Source organism: Anarrhichthys ocellatus, unplaced genomic scaffold (genome assembly GCF_004355925.1).
Source record: "Anarrhichthys ocellatus isolate YVR2014 unplaced genomic scaffold, GSC_Weel_1.0 scaffold71, whole genome shotgun sequence".
NCBI classification, from domain to species: domain Eukaryota; kingdom Metazoa; phylum Chordata; class Actinopteri; order Perciformes; family Anarhichadidae; genus Anarrhichthys; species Anarrhichthys ocellatus.
In genome coordinates, this window is record NW_022280101.1 from 202299 (window position 1) to 219511 (window position 17213).

The 17213-nt window shown below is 42.4% G+C and overlaps 1 protein-coding gene across 4 annotated transcripts in view; it reads right to left on the reverse strand.

The window, feature by feature from the left end:
* dgkg (diacylglycerol kinase, gamma) overlaps positions 1–17213 on the reverse strand; it is an 83728-nt gene that overhangs the window by 11984 nt on the left and 54531 nt on the right. For all 4 annotated transcript variants that reach the window (XM_031873436.1, XM_031873440.1, XM_031873437.1 and 1 more), the window contains 2 exons: positions 12479–12569; positions 9670–9871 (listed from right to left, as the gene is read on the reverse strand). In XM_031873436.1, coding sequence (XP_031729296.1) covers positions 9670–9871; positions 12479–12569 — 293 coding nt within the window. The remainder of the gene's footprint in view (positions 1–9669; positions 9872–12478; positions 12570–17213) is intronic.

The following is a 17213-nucleotide window of genomic DNA, read 5'->3' on the forward strand; positions in this document are numbered from 1 at the left end:
GACTATATTCTATCTTTGAGTAATTTTCAACAAATCCCATGAAAAGACCAAAATAAACAACGCCCATCTGTTTGCTGTTTTTGTCAGCTACAGCTATATCCGCTACGGAAATCACTTCTCCTGTGAAAAATAAAATCTTAAACCACTTTGCATTAATTCAACAGCACTCTGGCAGCCGGCCAGCTGCTGTTAATCAAACACAGACACCGACAGGTCGACCTTCTTCCATTCAGAAATAAAAAAACTATTATTAACTATTTAAAAACTGGTCACAAATGCAGAGTTTTGACCCAAATATGGTATCTGGAAAACAAGATCAAATATATGTAAATAATATGTATTTTTCAGACATAGTAGTGTTTGAGATGTCCAGTTAAACCTAGAGGAGTTTCTTATGTCTCTTTTAATGTGATGCTACTAGCGCCGCCGCTACGTACACTTTCACTACGTGCTGTTCGTCCGACACCAACTGCCGGAGGGGCACCAAAGCAGCCTGATCATGGCGACGCTGCCGCGACAATATCAGAAAGAAGGGCCCCAAAAAGGCAAAGGACTGTCTTCTCCCCTAAACTAACAGTATTTCTGTTCAACAACCCCGACGGTCTGAAGGTTATTAGTATCTTTATGAAGCCATGACGGTGTATGTGGAATCAAAAAGAAATAAACTTCAGTGCCCACGTTCATTGCAATAAAGGAACATGTCACTCAACAACAATGGAGCTCTGTGGCACAGAAGAACAAGCTACATCAAGCTACACAGACAATACCCATTAGCAGCATTTATTGCTGGTTTTAGTCTTTTGACGAGATTCATTGACATTCGGAAGAATATAGAATATCTCCAGACTTGTCCCTGCATGCGTGCACGTTTTGAATTTAGTGGTGAGCTATTTATAACAAGTCTTCAATTAGAAACTGAAAGACGAATTATAAATCCCCCAGAGGAGTAGCTGCAGCTTTCATTGTTCATCAGCTTGAGGTGTTAGGCTATAATTATTAGCAGGCATATTTGTGTATCCTTCCTCCGCCCACATGGCCTCCCCCCCCCCTCCCTCACCGGCCTGTTATTGTCTCAGGGTGGCCAGAGTCATGGCAGATGGTCAAGAGGAACTGCAGCTCACCTCGCCAACACCAACGGAGGTAAAGGTACGGGGGAGCGCACTTGGCCGTTTGACAAAGAACACTATGTTACTATGATACAGTGCAAAAATACACACACACACACACACACACACACACACACACACACACACACACACACACCATGCCACTGAATCCTTACATGGTCTCTAAGCACCCAGCTGGTGAAATTTCTGTTTTGTCCAGAAACCAAACCGTCATGAGAATTTTTCCAGATGGGAGAAAGAAAGAAAAAACACAATCATGGGAAATAACAGATTGTAGAAGAAGCTTTAAAAAATGTAATCTTTTCCATTCCCATCCTGTTTGAAAGTGATCGGCCTCTTTAAGGATCATTTGTCACTCATTAACTTTGAGTAAATGTATCACTGGAAGGTCATCCACTCTCCCAGCATCCACTGAGAGCAACTCGGCGGCTTCATACAGGAACTATTTCCAGCCACACAGACTGGTGGGGGTGAATCAAAGTAATTATAGTGTGCTTTGCCTTTCCTGCTGTGTGAGAAGAGCACAATACGCAGTCTCTGGATGCGATCGGCCCAATATAACCTCATCATAGTGTGTCACAGCTTGACTGTTAGCGGGGAGGGTGGGCTGGTGATTTGTGGACCTTGGGAGGCAGGGAAGCAAGAGGAGGAAAGGTGAGGGAAGGGAAAGAGCTAGTGATGGGGGGGGGGGGGGGGGGGGGGGGGGGGGGGGGGAATCGGACAAGCGGGGAGAGAAAACAAATGAGTCACGGAGGGGAGAGACGCAATGTGAACCTGGTCAGAACATCCCTAAAATAGCAGGTTTCTAAAAAAAATAAAAAACAGAACACCAAGGTCGTGTCAGTGTTGGGCAACTTATTTGACTCATTAACTCGTTGCTTTACTAGTCAATCATCAGAAGAAGTAATCCGTTAGCACGTCCCCGCCAAAGTTAAAGCCACATGTCACATTTTCTGTGACATTGGGGTGATATCTTAATTAAATAATTTATCATTTTTATTTTCTAGAAATAAAAAAACCCCCACCACATTCTGGTTTAACGAGGTCAGTCCACAGGTTGGAGGTATTTACCATGGGCCATGAAAAGTGAAGCCAATGCGTAAGTGTCTAAAACCTGCATTCTCTCTAATGTCCACCAGGGGGCGACTCCTCTGATTGTATAGAAGTCTATGAGAAGATGACTCTACTTCTCTCTTGATTTATTACCTCAGTAAACATTGTAAACATGAGTTTATGGTCTCAATCTCTAGTTTCAAGTCTTCTTCAACACAGCATGATGTTCATTTAGTACATTATGGTCCATTTAGAGTCAAACAGACCATAAAGCAGGGGATGCTTTAGGTCGTGGCGATCTGTCCATCAGGACAGAAGAATGTCTTGTTCAGCGTTTTACCAAAAAGACACTCGAAGGAGTGTTTTTAAAGCATGTTTTTCACTAGCTGAAGTTAGCATTATCGACACAGTTAACTAGCTTTGATATGCTAACGGTAGGCTTCCTTGCCACGCCCCTCTCGAGCTTCCACCCTCTCCTCCAAATATGGTCACTTCTGGCTCCAAAAAAATCAAGATGGCGACGGACAAAATGCCAAACTCGAGGCTCCAAAACTTTTCTAAACTAATCGGTGACGTCACGGTAACAATGTCCACTAGTCGCGTAATTGAGTAAATGTACTTAGTTACTTTCCACAACTGTTAGTATAAGACAGAGCATAAGCCATCCCATAAGTATTGAAGTGACTGTGCATTGCTGGGTTTAGTAACTGTAGCTTAAATACTACATTTCAGACTGTAATTCCTTGCACTAAAAAATCATCACTGTACCATCCTAGTGAGTACTGCCGTCCCAGCACGGCGTACAGCACACTCACAACTCCCCCGGTTCAGCGCCTGGACTACTGCGTGCTGCATCCACTTTATTTATGTGCATCCTTTCCAGCTCAATCCACAGCAGGAAATTGAGGAAATCTGATCTAGGAGCAGGCAGGAAATAAACAGGGGAGGGGAGAGATGGCACAGCGATAAAAGTTGAGGAGGGGCACGGTGATGGGACCGGGGCCTTCGTACGTGAGTCCTGTTCCTGTCAGCGGCAGCTGTTATCTACCTTCATCCAGCTGACAACAACGGACTTTTGAACTCACTTCACTCAAAAAAATTCAGACAGACTCTTTCTCTCCACCACAGCACATTCGTCCCCAAACTTTACTTGGTCCTTATTGTATTGGTTAACTCGGACTGCTTTATATCATCGCGGGGACTAACGCTAGCGTGGTGATCCAAATGAACATATTTCTTGGTTTTAGCAGGACACTTAATTCTGCTGTTGATGCTGTTAAAAACGATAGACTTTCCTTCATGGATCTCCGAAAGCAGGACTTCAACGTAGGACATATGGAGCAGGACGTGTAGCCATATATGGTATTATTGGGACGTTACTCGTGCTAATTCACAGTTCTCATGAACGCACTTTTTTTACGCACAGGTGGCATTCGTCATGTGTATGCTGGTCAGTTACACAGTTATCTGAAGTTAGGAGCTTTCGCTGAATATGTCGTCGCACACAGGACGAAAAAAGAAAGAGAAAGAACACAAAAATGTTCGTGCATGAGGTGCAATGTCTATTCTGACTGTTAGAGCCCATTTGAACCGGACTCATCAGTTCTTAAGACCTGTGATTGCATTTCTATGGCAATTGATGCAATGTTTCAATTTCAATGACGCGTGCGACTGTGTTACAGTTATGTGTCACTGTAGGCTGTCTCTGTGTGTCCGTCTCAGTTGTTGTTTCTGTCCATGCAGAACAAAAAGCAGAGCCTACACACAGTGACTCAGAGGACCGAAGTTTCATCACTGAGGTCAGAAGCGCCCCGGGCGTCTTTCAGTCACTCTGGGTAACCCTGGCTGATTGCATTAACTGCAGCAAATGGATTTAAAAGCTTTAGTTTATTGCGCCAGAGAAAGCAACTGCCACAAACAATTAGTGGTATGATAAACATGCAGGCACGCATACACACGGACAGAGGCACGCTAGCGCGCACACACGCTCACTGTACGGCACGCAGAAACCCGAGGCACAATAATGCATACCTCTCTGAAACTAGAGCGCTCGTCTCCGAGTCCTATTTCCAAATAGCATTAGCAAGAGAAGCTAATTTGATAAAGGTTAGATTCTGAGGGGAAAACTCTGGAGACCAAAAAATTCCATCACACACGTTGAAACATGCACAAAGTGAACGAATTCACACAGAAATGTTTACATGTTCTACTAAAACTGTCCCGACAGGTGAAGCTAGTGGTTCTAACTTTATACTGTTCCTTCATAATATGCATATGAACATGTGGCTGCAGAGTAAAATTGGCTTAACGGGTCTTTTAGTCTCATATTGAGGAGAGGGAAATATGGGAATATTGCAATAATAATCAGGGTATTTCTTTATTTTGTAACATTATCTAAACGAGACCACCATAAAATATAAACCCCTGTAAATTATGATGCAGTCCAATAAAAATGCAAAGTTGTATATAAACTTATAAAACACAGCATTTGTAAATTAAAGTCGCCACTGTGTCAGAGAAGAGACAATTTGTCTAATTTTGGGGAGTGTTGGTTTTTGAGTAGTTTTATTGGAGGGAATTGCTCAAATAATTTGGTTCCTGCAAACAATGTTTTTCATTATCAATTAAGAAGTTGATTGTTCTTTGATTAATGTTTTCTTGTTAATAAAATGTCTTGTTACATTGAACAGTCTTTTCAAAATAAACTTCAACGTTCACAGGAAACAATTTTAGGTAAAGGCAAAATCTACTTGGTCAGATTCAGGTAAAGATTGTGGTTTTGGGTTAAAATAAGTGTGTTTATTACTTAAGTACATTATGTGCGTGATGTAAATTAAGTTTGTTTACGTAACTTCAAACAACTTGGTCTTTTGGTTTCACACAGTGGTCTCCTGGGTGAAAGTCCCGGGTCTTTTGACCCATCAACCCACCATGACATCCTCTCTACACTGACTCTTTATACTATGTCACCTGACTTCCACTTTCTTTTGCTAGCTAAAAATTAGATTTTATTACTGTATTTAAGAAAACAGGTACATTAATATAATAATAATAATAACAATTCTAAATAACGTATCATCGGTCCATAAACAATTTATCAAACACATACTTAGTTTTAATTTCCTTACACGCATTCCAGTACAACAGCAGCACAAACTAAGGCCTAAAATGTTTCCTTAAAGTTGAACCAATTCCTTTCTGACACAAACAACAATTAAAATGCAGACGTCACGAAACGCTCAAAGACGACAGAGCTATTGGATTGCATTACACTGTACACCGTTTATCTCTTTTCCTGGTCAGTCTGCGTAATGAGATAATGAAAATCCCTTCAAGTGAGGACAGTTTGTTGGTCGTCACTCCTTTAAGAGGCTACTTTGGGATTAAGGCTCTGATTTAGGTCAAGAGTTAAGACCAAGCTGAAGATTTACAACGTGAACGGAGTTAATCGCTGCAAATGCTCTCACACGAACACCGATACAAACGTGTGTGTCTGCTGGTGCGCACAGTGTAGACGTCTGCTCTGTGGCTATAAATCCTATAAATCATGCTTCTTATGGACTGAACGGTGCTGTGGGCCCAGAGCCTTCGGACTGAGCTAATGGGGCAGCAGCTAATGGGACCCCAGAGGTGACCACATGGTGAGTTTGTGCTTTCAAAGGATGTCTTAAAAGGAGGCACTCCAGCCTAAACGCCCACATTTTACAAACTCCACGTCCCAAGTTTGACTTTTTAGTCAAAAGTATCAAGCCTAAACCAAAGTAATCCTGATCTCAGACTTTAAGAAGCTTCTTTCGGAGCCACAGAGGATTATATTATATTAAAGTCGTAAGACTTAGGACTCCAGAGCTCATGTGTACAATTGGTGTATTTAACCTTTAAGATTATCGAACTCCTACTAAGACCAGACACCCCCCAACGTATTTTCCCAATGGACACATACATGAATCCTTCGTCTAGAGACAAAATGTTGACTTTATTTTATTGTATAAATGTAAATAATCAGCTTTAATACGTTATATTGTGGATTTTACAAGAATTCATTTGAATTTTTCTGTTGAAACGTTTTTTTTAAACATTCGTGCTGCTGGTGGTTGATAGTTTTACTTTCTTATTTTGCCTTAACGGGACAAAACGACTCATAGAACGCAAAAAGAAGACAAAGAGAGAAATGGAGATGTGAGAAAAAAGTCCTTTCCTGGATGAACATTCTCTGGCTGTGTTTAAGGGAATGTGGATCTTTCAGATCAATTTGAGGAACGTCTACGGTTTGCATGTTCCCCTTGTTATCGTGAGTGTGGCATGCAGTGTGGGACTCGCCCTGGTCTGGACTTGGTCTCAACTCCTCAATGTCTTGGTTTCAATACAGTCTGGCCTTGGTCAAATGTGTGCCTGTTCCTGTACTCAAACAGTTTGTCTTGCTAATTTATGATGTTTCTGTTTGCACAGAAATGGTAAAGAAATCTGAGGAACAGTTCAGTATTTAAATGAGATGCGGATGCAGAAACATTAGCAACAAGGACGGTGAACTCTGCAAAGAGATATGGAGACAGAACGTCAGAGTATCGGTGCGTTCGTGCATACATGTACAATAGGTGCAGTATGTTTCCCCGCTTCACTTAAAATGCAGTCAAAGTACAAAGAGTGCAGCTGCAAAGAGGTAAAGTTCATGTAGTTAAAAACACACAACTAAAGGTGAGTCATATGAGTCAGCCCTGTTCCTTCCTTCTCAAACCGTAGTTTCTCTTTCGCGCTATCTCTCCTCCGATCTTTACTTCAGTGTGGCCCTGTGATCTCCATGGAAACAAGGTTTAGGTCAGTCAGCAGAGATGTAGAAACAAAGTGAACTGAAGGAGACGGACGTGGGATGAATCGAGAAAACCTTGGCGAGAGCACAGAGCGGGTTATTTTCTAACGTTTGAGGACATCAAATGCAAACTCAACCAGCAGCTGCACGTAACTCATCCTGGAGATTAGCTAAATATTATAGAAACGTATACGGCTTTTTGATGAAAAGCATTTCCATCCGTCAAATAAAACTAAAAGAAGCTGAAACTTTATTTGGTCCTCATTTCTTTCAGGGTTTCACCAGCCGCTTAGCATCGACTTCCACACATTTGGGGAACTCATATGAAGCAGGGTTTTTTAAAAAGCTCCAAAAACACTGTGTCTTATAATTCTCAAAATGCAAAAATCTTTTTGTCCCATTCTACCGGTCGGGTAAATGTCCTTCACATTCTACATGCCCATGTAACGCTGTTTGTGAAGCAGCAGCTGGACCATGAATGTGCTAAATTGTGGCCAAATTGTTAGAGGTAAGTGAGCAGTAGTGAAGTGAAAACTACGCTACTCTTACAACATGCATCGAAGTGTGTCAACACCCTACGACTATAGGATTGAAACACAGGCACCAAAAATTGTGATATTTTACAGCTCGACCTAAATTTCTCAGCTGAGGCTTTCCGTTTTGAGATTTGTGGGTAGAGTTACATCTAGGTTGCACAGCAACAACAACCGCGCATGTATCGAGAAAGTGATATATTGAGTCCTAAAACCCAGAAATGAGTCAGCAGTTTTTCACTTTCGGTTCCGTTGCGTCTGGAAGTCAATGGGTGTTTTTGGTCAGATGCCTGAAACAAGCTTCAGAGATTTTAACGTTTTGTTGTACGACATAAGTACATATCCGTCTCGTGAATTTTGAAAATGTTGTGTGTCTCAAAAAAAAATGGTTGGTTGTGGCAAAATGAGACGACTAAACGTCGCCATTAGCTTAGTGGTGGTGACGTGAAGTCATGCATATTATCTTGCTGAATAAAATGTTTAAGTATCATAAACGTTTTTTTGTCTGCCACAGAGCAATAACTCAAAATCCAACGGTAATATCCCATTGGCTTTTTGACGATGTAACAAGTGCGATGTCATCCCTGCAACACATTTTGAAAGCGCAACGGCCAATGGTGTTACTCACTCTGACAATTGTGTAACTTTACCACTCACTCAGACTCGGGATAGACTTTCCCGTTTACAGGTTCTCAGACTTGACACAGCCACAGAGGACATCGTACAACTGTTTTCTAAGGCTGAGTGGTACTCCTTGTGATGAGTTAACTAACCTTTATGTGTACAATCGCAGCAGATAAACCCAACACTCAGGTAGCGAGTATACAGTGTTTGTCACACACTGATGAAATATCATTGTCCAGAGAGAGACACAATTGTTAAAAAGTTTTGATACAGACTTGACTTTCTTAAGAAGCAGCTGTGGCGTTTCGAAGGAACAGCAGGAGCCAAATATGTGTATTCTCAATTCTCATCTGTAATTTGAAAGATGTGTCTGTTAACGAGCGCCACATACAGTGATTTAATACTAAAGCACGAAGAATCAAACACCCAGCTGTGATCGAGTGAAAGTTTCTGTTGTTTACTAAATAATAAGCAGCAGCTAACTGTCATAGTAGAACCAAATAAATTGATGTCTGATTCCATGAAGAAACAATCAGATGAACATAATTGGACATTTTTATACAGCTACAAATTTAAAAACTACTACATGGTTGCTCTCTGCAGGAGAAAACAACCATTGATTATCAAGAACCTTTAATCATTTCCAAAAGTCCAAAGTACATTATTTTGTCAATTATTGCTTTGGAGAAAAATGAATAGAAGGTAATAATTCTCGCTCTATGTTTGCATGAACAAGCGGCTACCGCACGGCAGGCGACCATTAAAGGGCCGGACACCCTGGAGCGGCCATTTAGAATCACGTCAATGGAAGTCCAGGGGCAGGGTTTCCCACAGTGTTATTGTAGCGGAGGTTCACCGCCTGACCCTTCTGAATAAATACACACTGTGCTTTTATGAACGTAAACAGAGAGAAAAATGGCTCCATCGGTCCCTCTAAGGTGGGAATGTGTGAAGAGATGTGTCACCGCACAATCAGCACTGCAAGTCCAACACCGTGCAGCCAGAGTTTATAGAATCACTAGCTGGACAAGTGCTGCACCTAACAGAGTCAGCATTGAGGTGAAGTTAGTTTAAAGTCAGAGAGTGACCACTGACCAGTTGCACTTGTATTAATGTCAGAAAGATGTCTTGATTGCACAAATGTTTCTTTTCACAGCTTTACCTTTCCTTCAAAACATTCATGTCATAGTCTCCATTTATTTACACTATAGTCTCCTTTCTGAATGTTGAAGTTCATTCCATGGCATTAATCAAAAACAGATGTTTGGTGGTTAAAGAGTATCTGCACACTTAAACTTGTTTTTTACACTATGATGAAACACATCAATGCTGCATGGTGTTCATTTTGACCAAATTCATAAAAATCTGCATTTAATTTCATGGTTGAAAATGGCTCAAAACATCATCTACTGTTTTAAATCATCCCTAATCTTGCAAGATCTGAGAGTCAACCCTTTGGGTTTAATCTACCTCGTTAAATAAAAGAAAGTCCTCTAATCAGACTCATTCATCCGCTTTGACTCACCTTGCATGCAAAATTTAAGCTCTTTAGCGTCCGTGACGGTGCTGGCCGGCATCCTGTCGGGAACCTTTTTGCTCATGCGGTTGTAGTTCCTCCTCTTCTTCGTCTCGCCCCACAGGTTGGAGCCGCCGTGCATGCTGGGAATGTTGAGCACAGCGATGCCCTCTAAGGAGGTGTTGCTGAGGTCCATGATGATCCCGTCGCACTGAGGGGGAATCGAGAAACAGATTTTCCATTTAACTCTGCTTATCTTTGACTGACAAGGACAAAAACAAAAGTTTTCCCCCATCGAACGCAGACCGGCAACTGAAAGCGTAGCACCGACTCTGCTCGATAGACTCTCATACAATCGTTTCAGATTGTTCTTCATTTTCAGGCTGGTTTAGTGGATTTAGAACTATTCATGGTTAAACATTATATAATAGTAATGTAATAGCAATACTCGTTACCTGGAGAATGCTTCTAAAACCAGTGGAGCTAACATTAACAAAGTAAGGTTCTCACTCGCACACATGCACACACACACACTCGACACAATTACATTTTCTTTTGTTGTTTGTATTTATATTGTTATCATATTTCATACCTTGTAAAAACATCTTGTCAATAATATTTTACGTAGTCATATCTTATGCATATGCATTTACTGTATCATGGAGTAAGGTAGACATCCATGCTTGTACCCACTTTGTGCACCAGTGGCTTGTTTAAGACTGGCAGATTTATTTTGTGTTGATGCATTACCTGGACAGAAGCCAAGTGTGAAGCAGCAAAAACAGACAGCAATAAAATAGGCTGCCCCAATATCAATACAGATATTAAGTAACCCCCATTTGGCACTCTTGGTCTGACTCTGAGTTATATTGTGCCTCATCTGAATTCATCAAATTCATCAACACATTGCTGTGACTCAGCGTGGGTGGTTGATTTGTGCTGAGTCAAAGCAGCCACAAAAATGCTGGACTTCGCCATCAAATGAAGTTTGGTGAATTACGTAACACATACCAGTACCGCACCAGCTGGACAGCTCTGTGAAGTACACTGCAGTGGTCTGTACCCAGTCTGAATTAATAATACAATAAAAGAGACCATTTTATGTTGAGGCCATCATTATTCTGGGCCCCTCACATCATTTCGTTCTACTTTTACAAAGATATTTTTTCACATGCATTTATATACACTCAAACACATATGTATTTTCACTTTTGCATTTTGCCGCTAAAACAACTTTTCTTTTGTGTAATTTCCAGAAAAACCACAAAAAACAAGAAGATAGATAACATGACAGCTCCTAAAAAGTGAAGCCAAAACATTTCGATCGACCCCTGGTGGCTGGCTGCAGTACAGGTCATAAACCCCGCCCCCTCACGCATGGGACATGGGCCAAACTAAAAAAAAAATCTAAATTCAAGTCAATTAAGTTTTCCTCAAAGACGGTTATTGATATTTTATGTAGTTGTTATCACACCATATGTTCAACTGCTCATTGTCTCTTTTTGAGTAGCTATTTGATGCTATAAAAAGCGGGCGAGACGTCATGACTGACAGCTGTGATTGACAGCTGCTCTGAGTGAAGTGCTCGCGGAGTCGGAGGCTCAGGAATTGTACGAGGGAGTGGATGTAGCTTTCACTTTCCATAACCATCATGGAGTCTGTGTAAACAAATCTGTGTTCATTTGATCATGACAATGGTTAGTTTAGCCAAACACCTACTATGGTGCTAGCGTAGCAGCTAGGTGGCTCCCGCTAACAAACTGCTGCAGTGCTCGGCTCGTGATTGGTTCGGGCAGATGTGTGTGTGCGGGAACGCTACCGACAGAAATAGTATATAATATTCATATATCCATGTTCATAATCACCTGAAACTAAGAATCAGTAGAATGAGCCACTTATACAGAGCGGGTCCTCTTCACGGAGTCCGCCATGTTGCACCGGCGTTCGTTTCTACAGTAGCCCAGAACGGACGGAACAAACACTGGCTCTAGCGAGGGCCTTTTGCGGTTTCATGATCCCTGAAGGCCACCGTAGTTCTCCGGCATGCTTGTAGAGGTAGGGTTGAGCAGTAGGGGTGAATCTCACCACTAGATGGCACTTAATCCTACACACTGGTCCTTTAAAACTTAACTTAAGACATCTTGAATATTGTTTTCCAACAAGACATCCTTAAAATAAGTAATTTTCTTTGCCATTCTGTTGCTCGGTTAACAGCTTTGGTCCAAGTTTACTCCCTGCCAGCTACATCGCAACAGGAAATACAAAATACATTCTAAATGGTCACCAATTTCCAAACATGGTCACATTGGGTTCTTTAAAATGAATTAAACATACGGAAAACAGTTGGGCTTGAACCCTTTTAGACGGTAGCAGCTTGTTTGCATTTTCCCCCAATGGTTTCTGAAACTGCGTGTCTCGAGTCCTGCTGTGCTATAAGCACCCAGGTGACAGATTATGCGGCGCCGTATGACAGAATGAGGCAATCAGTGACTTTATGGAGCATTAATTTGACGGCGCGCTATGAATAGCCCGCCTCATTAATACGAGAAAATCACTTTGTTGTATATCTCTGCCCCACAAAAGAATAAACGCATCTTAAAGTCCGTCAGGGACAAAGGCAGAAAAGCTAATTTGTTGACGTGTAGTGTACACAAGATGTTTCATATTTTACAGTTTTGTTTTTAATCAAATACGATATATTGTTGGGATTTTTTATAGATATTTTTCCTAATTTCTGTCAGTTACACACAGACCACTCTTTGTCAGCACTCATCTGTTGTGCTTCAGAGATGACAGCTCTGATCTGACGGTGACTCACCTCCAATTCTATGCATTCGTTAAGTTTCTTGCAGGTGGCAGATATGGTCTCAGTGGTGCCGAACTCAAAGTACCACAGCTTGTTCTTCATTCTGAGGAGCAGAAAGGGGGAAAACAGAACACATGATTTTGACTAACACATTAAAAAATACATATTCCCAGTCTCAACTTGCACACTAGTACACTGTCGGGAGCCCGCAGCGCGATTTGTTTTGGGTTCACTGGGCACATATTGAAGCTGTCCGGTGCCTCGAGTCATGTCACATTTTGAATCCGACAGCTCAGGACTAGCTAGCGGCCGCGTGACCACAGAAGTCAAAGCTTCACCCGATGCACCCTGAAGCCTTAAAGTGGAGACGCTGGCCCCCCCCCCGGCAGCATCGATCCCTCGATACTGAAGCACAGAAAGTTAACCTCGCCATCTGTCAAACAGGGCGTTCTGCTTGTTGTCCTCTCTTTCATCATCGCTCGGTGCCCGGACGCCCAGAGTTGAAACGTCAACATTGCCTCTGGAGGGGACGCAGGGGTGAAACACTGCTGGTGGAGGCTGTACGATCAGGGTAAATATTATTGTGATTCACGACATAAAAGCAACCCACAGGACTGACTCGTGTCTGCCCTGCAGAGGACTTGTCAGAGGTGACCTGGTGGATGTGGTCCTGTTTGTATCCTGTTGTCATTTGTTGCAGTTTTTAGGGAACTGGACAGTGGCTGAATAACACAGTCAAGGAGGAATCTCTGCTTGACCTCCTCCCGAAGTAGACTTTCTGGCTCCTGACACTAATAGTGTCTAATAGTGACGCGGATGGGTTTACATTGAAGTTACCTGAACATCCGGTGCGTCTCATACAGACACTGAAGGGTCGGTACGTCTGTATCACAGATTGTGCTATCGTATGACCAAAGTCCTGAGCAAGATATTTGTGTTTCCAAAATCAAGAGAGACCACAAAGGTCCAACCTCAAGTCTACAAAAATGATTCCCTTTCATCTTTTTCTAAAGGTTGTGCTCAGGAACAAAAGAAACAAATGGCATATCTGATGTCTCACCCTGCATCACTCGACAAATGACACATCATTCCATAACAGGACAGTATAGCCTCATTGGCACGTGGACATGCTTGCTGATACTGACAACACTAGCTGTTGACACAACCGCTCAGTAATATGTGGGCATACCGGTGCCGAGGTGCCGCCTGGGCACCGAGAACAAGAGAACATTCAAACAGAACACAACTTAAAGAAGTCGTCGCACAGTTTGAAAGGTTAAAAATACTTTTTCCCCTCCTCATGCACACTAAAATAAAACAGGAGTTAAAACTCACAGTGAACTTAAACTGCCCAGCAGACTTCAAACAAAGCATGAAAAGAATTCACAACTGTTTATTTGACTTGAAACGTAACCTAAATGCCTTAAGCCGCTGTGCTTGTTCACATGTTTTTCTCCCTGCTAATTGTAATTCTGTCCCTTGTTCTCTCTCTTTCACCTTAATGCCTCCCCAGAAACCTCCGCCGCTGTCAAATCAGGGGATTATGAGCATATTTGAGATCACAATTAGGAACAGTTGCGATTCTCAATGAGGCGAGCTGCCTAACCTCATTAAGCCGCTTCCACTTGAGAGACAGTCTGTAAAAAAAAATGCAATTAACTCGTAGTTTTTCCCTCTCGTATGGACGGAGAGTGCAACAGGGAGACAGACTACTTCCATAAGCCTTCTCTCTATTATTCCCATGTTTATGCACCAAAACTGGTGAAATGCCGGAACAAAAAGGATGTTAAATTATCTTCAAAAGGGGGCGGGGGGGTATTTTTCCTATTATGACGATGTGTTTTTGTCCCATTTTTATTCTCCTGTTCAGTTTGCACAACGAACAAAGCACTTATTCATTCTATTCATCTTTAATGAATACAGTCGGTTTTTAAAGATAACTTTCAAACTGTAACATTTTAAAGAGAATTCACAGACCTGTTGGAATCACAGTGAGAGAGAGTACAGATTGGCTTTAAGGGGGAACCGTGATGTTATGAAAACACTGTTCTGCAAAGCTCGGGGGCTCCAAAACTCTGTCGACTGTATCCAGTTATCTCTCGCCCCATTGTGCCCCATGCTGCCCCTCCCTGCAGATAAGCATCTACTTTAATCCCCAATGTGAGCACTGACCTTATGACCCAGCCATCTCTTTCCTCCCCCCATCTCCCCCCTCTCCCTCTCTCTCTCTCTCTCTCTCTCTCTCTCTCTCTCTCTCTCTCTCACACGTCTTGCATTGTCGTTATAGAGTGTGAGTTGTGACATGTGATACAACCTCCCTCACCACCACCACCACTGAGAGGCAAAGCAGAACCTCTATGGATGATCTGATGGTGAAGCTCCACAGACTGGTCTCACCCATAATGAGCCTTAATCACAGACTGTATATAAGAAGTGGATGTAGTCATCGTGACGTCTCCCACTGGTTTGTGGACTGCTGTTATGAAGCCTCAAGTTCGGATATTTTGCTGTCATAATCTTGTTTTTTCGTAACCAATGAACAGAAGTTATCATAATTGGAATGCAGAGGAGTGACGTAGAGACGCTGTATACGTCGCTGGTAGAGACCTGTCAATCACAGTAAGCCCGCCCTAAAGCATCCCCTGCTTTATGGTCTGTTTGACTCTAAATGGACCATAATGTACTAAATGAACATCATGCTGTATTGATGAAGACTTGAAACTAGAGATTGAGACCATAAACTCATGTTTACAATGTTTACTGAGGTAATAAATCAAGAGAGAAGTAGAGTCATTTTCTCATAGACTTCTATACAACCAGAGGAGTCGCCCCCTGGTGGACAGTAGAGAGAAGGCAAGTTTTAAGACACTTTAAGAGTCAGCCGATGTCATTGAACGTCATTAAAATTATTTTAGTTGTGTTGGTCATCATTTCCACTACATTTTCAGGTCACACTACAAACTGACATCACTCAATCATCACATCCTCTTTAACCATCAAGGTGAAGGAAAAGTGGTTAGGAAACAACATAGGATGTAATTAGTTTGACTACTCGACTGCAGCCTTGGCCAGAAGAAACTAAAGATTACACTTTGGAGAAAGATTCTGGGGGCAGTTTTTCATTTCCAACTGCAAGATACTTTGTATCTGCCAAAGCTCCGATTCATGCCTTTGACCAGCTTTTTCTCCATTCAATGTTTTTTATCAAATATATGAAATATTGATATGTAGAGCCCCATCTATGCCTTTACTGTAGATGGTGTCTATTTTCAGGATGTATCTTTAGATACAACGTGCCTAATGTAAGAACAATTTCACGTTAACACAATCTTACTGTTTTTAGTGCGGGTGAGCCACATCAGATTCAGCAAACTAAATGAGCGCACATTCGTGAGAGTTGTAAATTAGTATAATTAACACCCCAATAAAACCATTTAAGGCTACGTGTCCCGCCCCATAAGTCCTATGTTGAAGTCCGGCCTTCAGAGATCCATAAAGGAAAGTCTGTCATTTGTGTTGTATCAGCCGCAATCAAGGGACCTGCTAAAACCAAAGAACGGGTAAAAAATAAATGGTGCTGTTAATGACGTGTCACCTGAGGGTCTTACCGTCACTGAAATAAAGAAGAAATGGTTCCATGTAAAAAACGTCTCGCCGCAGCAAGGCCATCGGTGTGGTTATTTTAACCCAAATGACCATCTTTTCCTGAACTTAACTTCGTAGCTTTGGTGCCTAAGTTTCCTGTGAAGACGGAAGCTTATTTTGTTAAGACCGTATGCGTGTAACAAGTGTAAATTGACACGTGTTGCTGGTGTGTAAGTGTAGATTTGAAGACAAAACCAGTAGAGAAACATGGATTTCTAAAATGATTCCTTTTCTCTCCTTTACCAACACTTCCAAAATCCAGTTCTTGTTCTCTTCCTCACTTAGGACGATGCACGCACGCACGCGCACACACACACACACACACACACACAGCATTGTCCCCAGTGTGAGAAGTCATTAGCACCTGGGCTTTGGGCTCCTGGAGGTCTGGCTACTGTGACCACTAGATGCTGGTGGGTTGAGGTGTCAGGAGTCGCACATCCCCTCTGTCCCAACAGGCCCGGGATGGGGAGGGTGACACTGAGGGGGTGGGTATGTGCTAGTCGACAAGCGGGGGAGTGTGTTAGAGGCACACACACACACACACACATCACACATGCAGACGGAGTGTGAGTGGCAGGGAGGACAATAAAGCAGTGAGCTAAGTGCTACACGTGGCTACGGGCCTCTCTCACCAGGTCAAAGGTGATTTATCATCTGCTGCACCCGTGGAGTGAGAGAACTGCTTGTTCTCCACACTGAATCCTTTCAATTGAAATAGCTGTAAAGAAAGGACGGATACCCACTCTGCCAAAACATCAGTCAGACAACAACAGAACAGTTGTGGTTGTCCGTCAGCTGTTTGTCACTCTGTAGAAGTACCAGAGAGGAGAACAAAACAACAACCTGCAGTGTTGGCCAACTGTAGATAGTGTAGATTAAACTGTTGGTGTTATTTTGGATTGGAGCCATGAGGAGCTCCACGCAGCGATGCAGCAGAATAGAAATAGACTGAAGCATGAAAAAGCAACAGTGAAGCACAGGGAAGAAAGAGCTCTGTAGCTCGCTGGGTTTTACCTCTTGAGTTTGTGTAAGCTGAATATGTCTCTCCATATAAAGAGGGAGCGAGGGAGAGAGAGGGAGAGAGAGAGTCCTGAGAGAC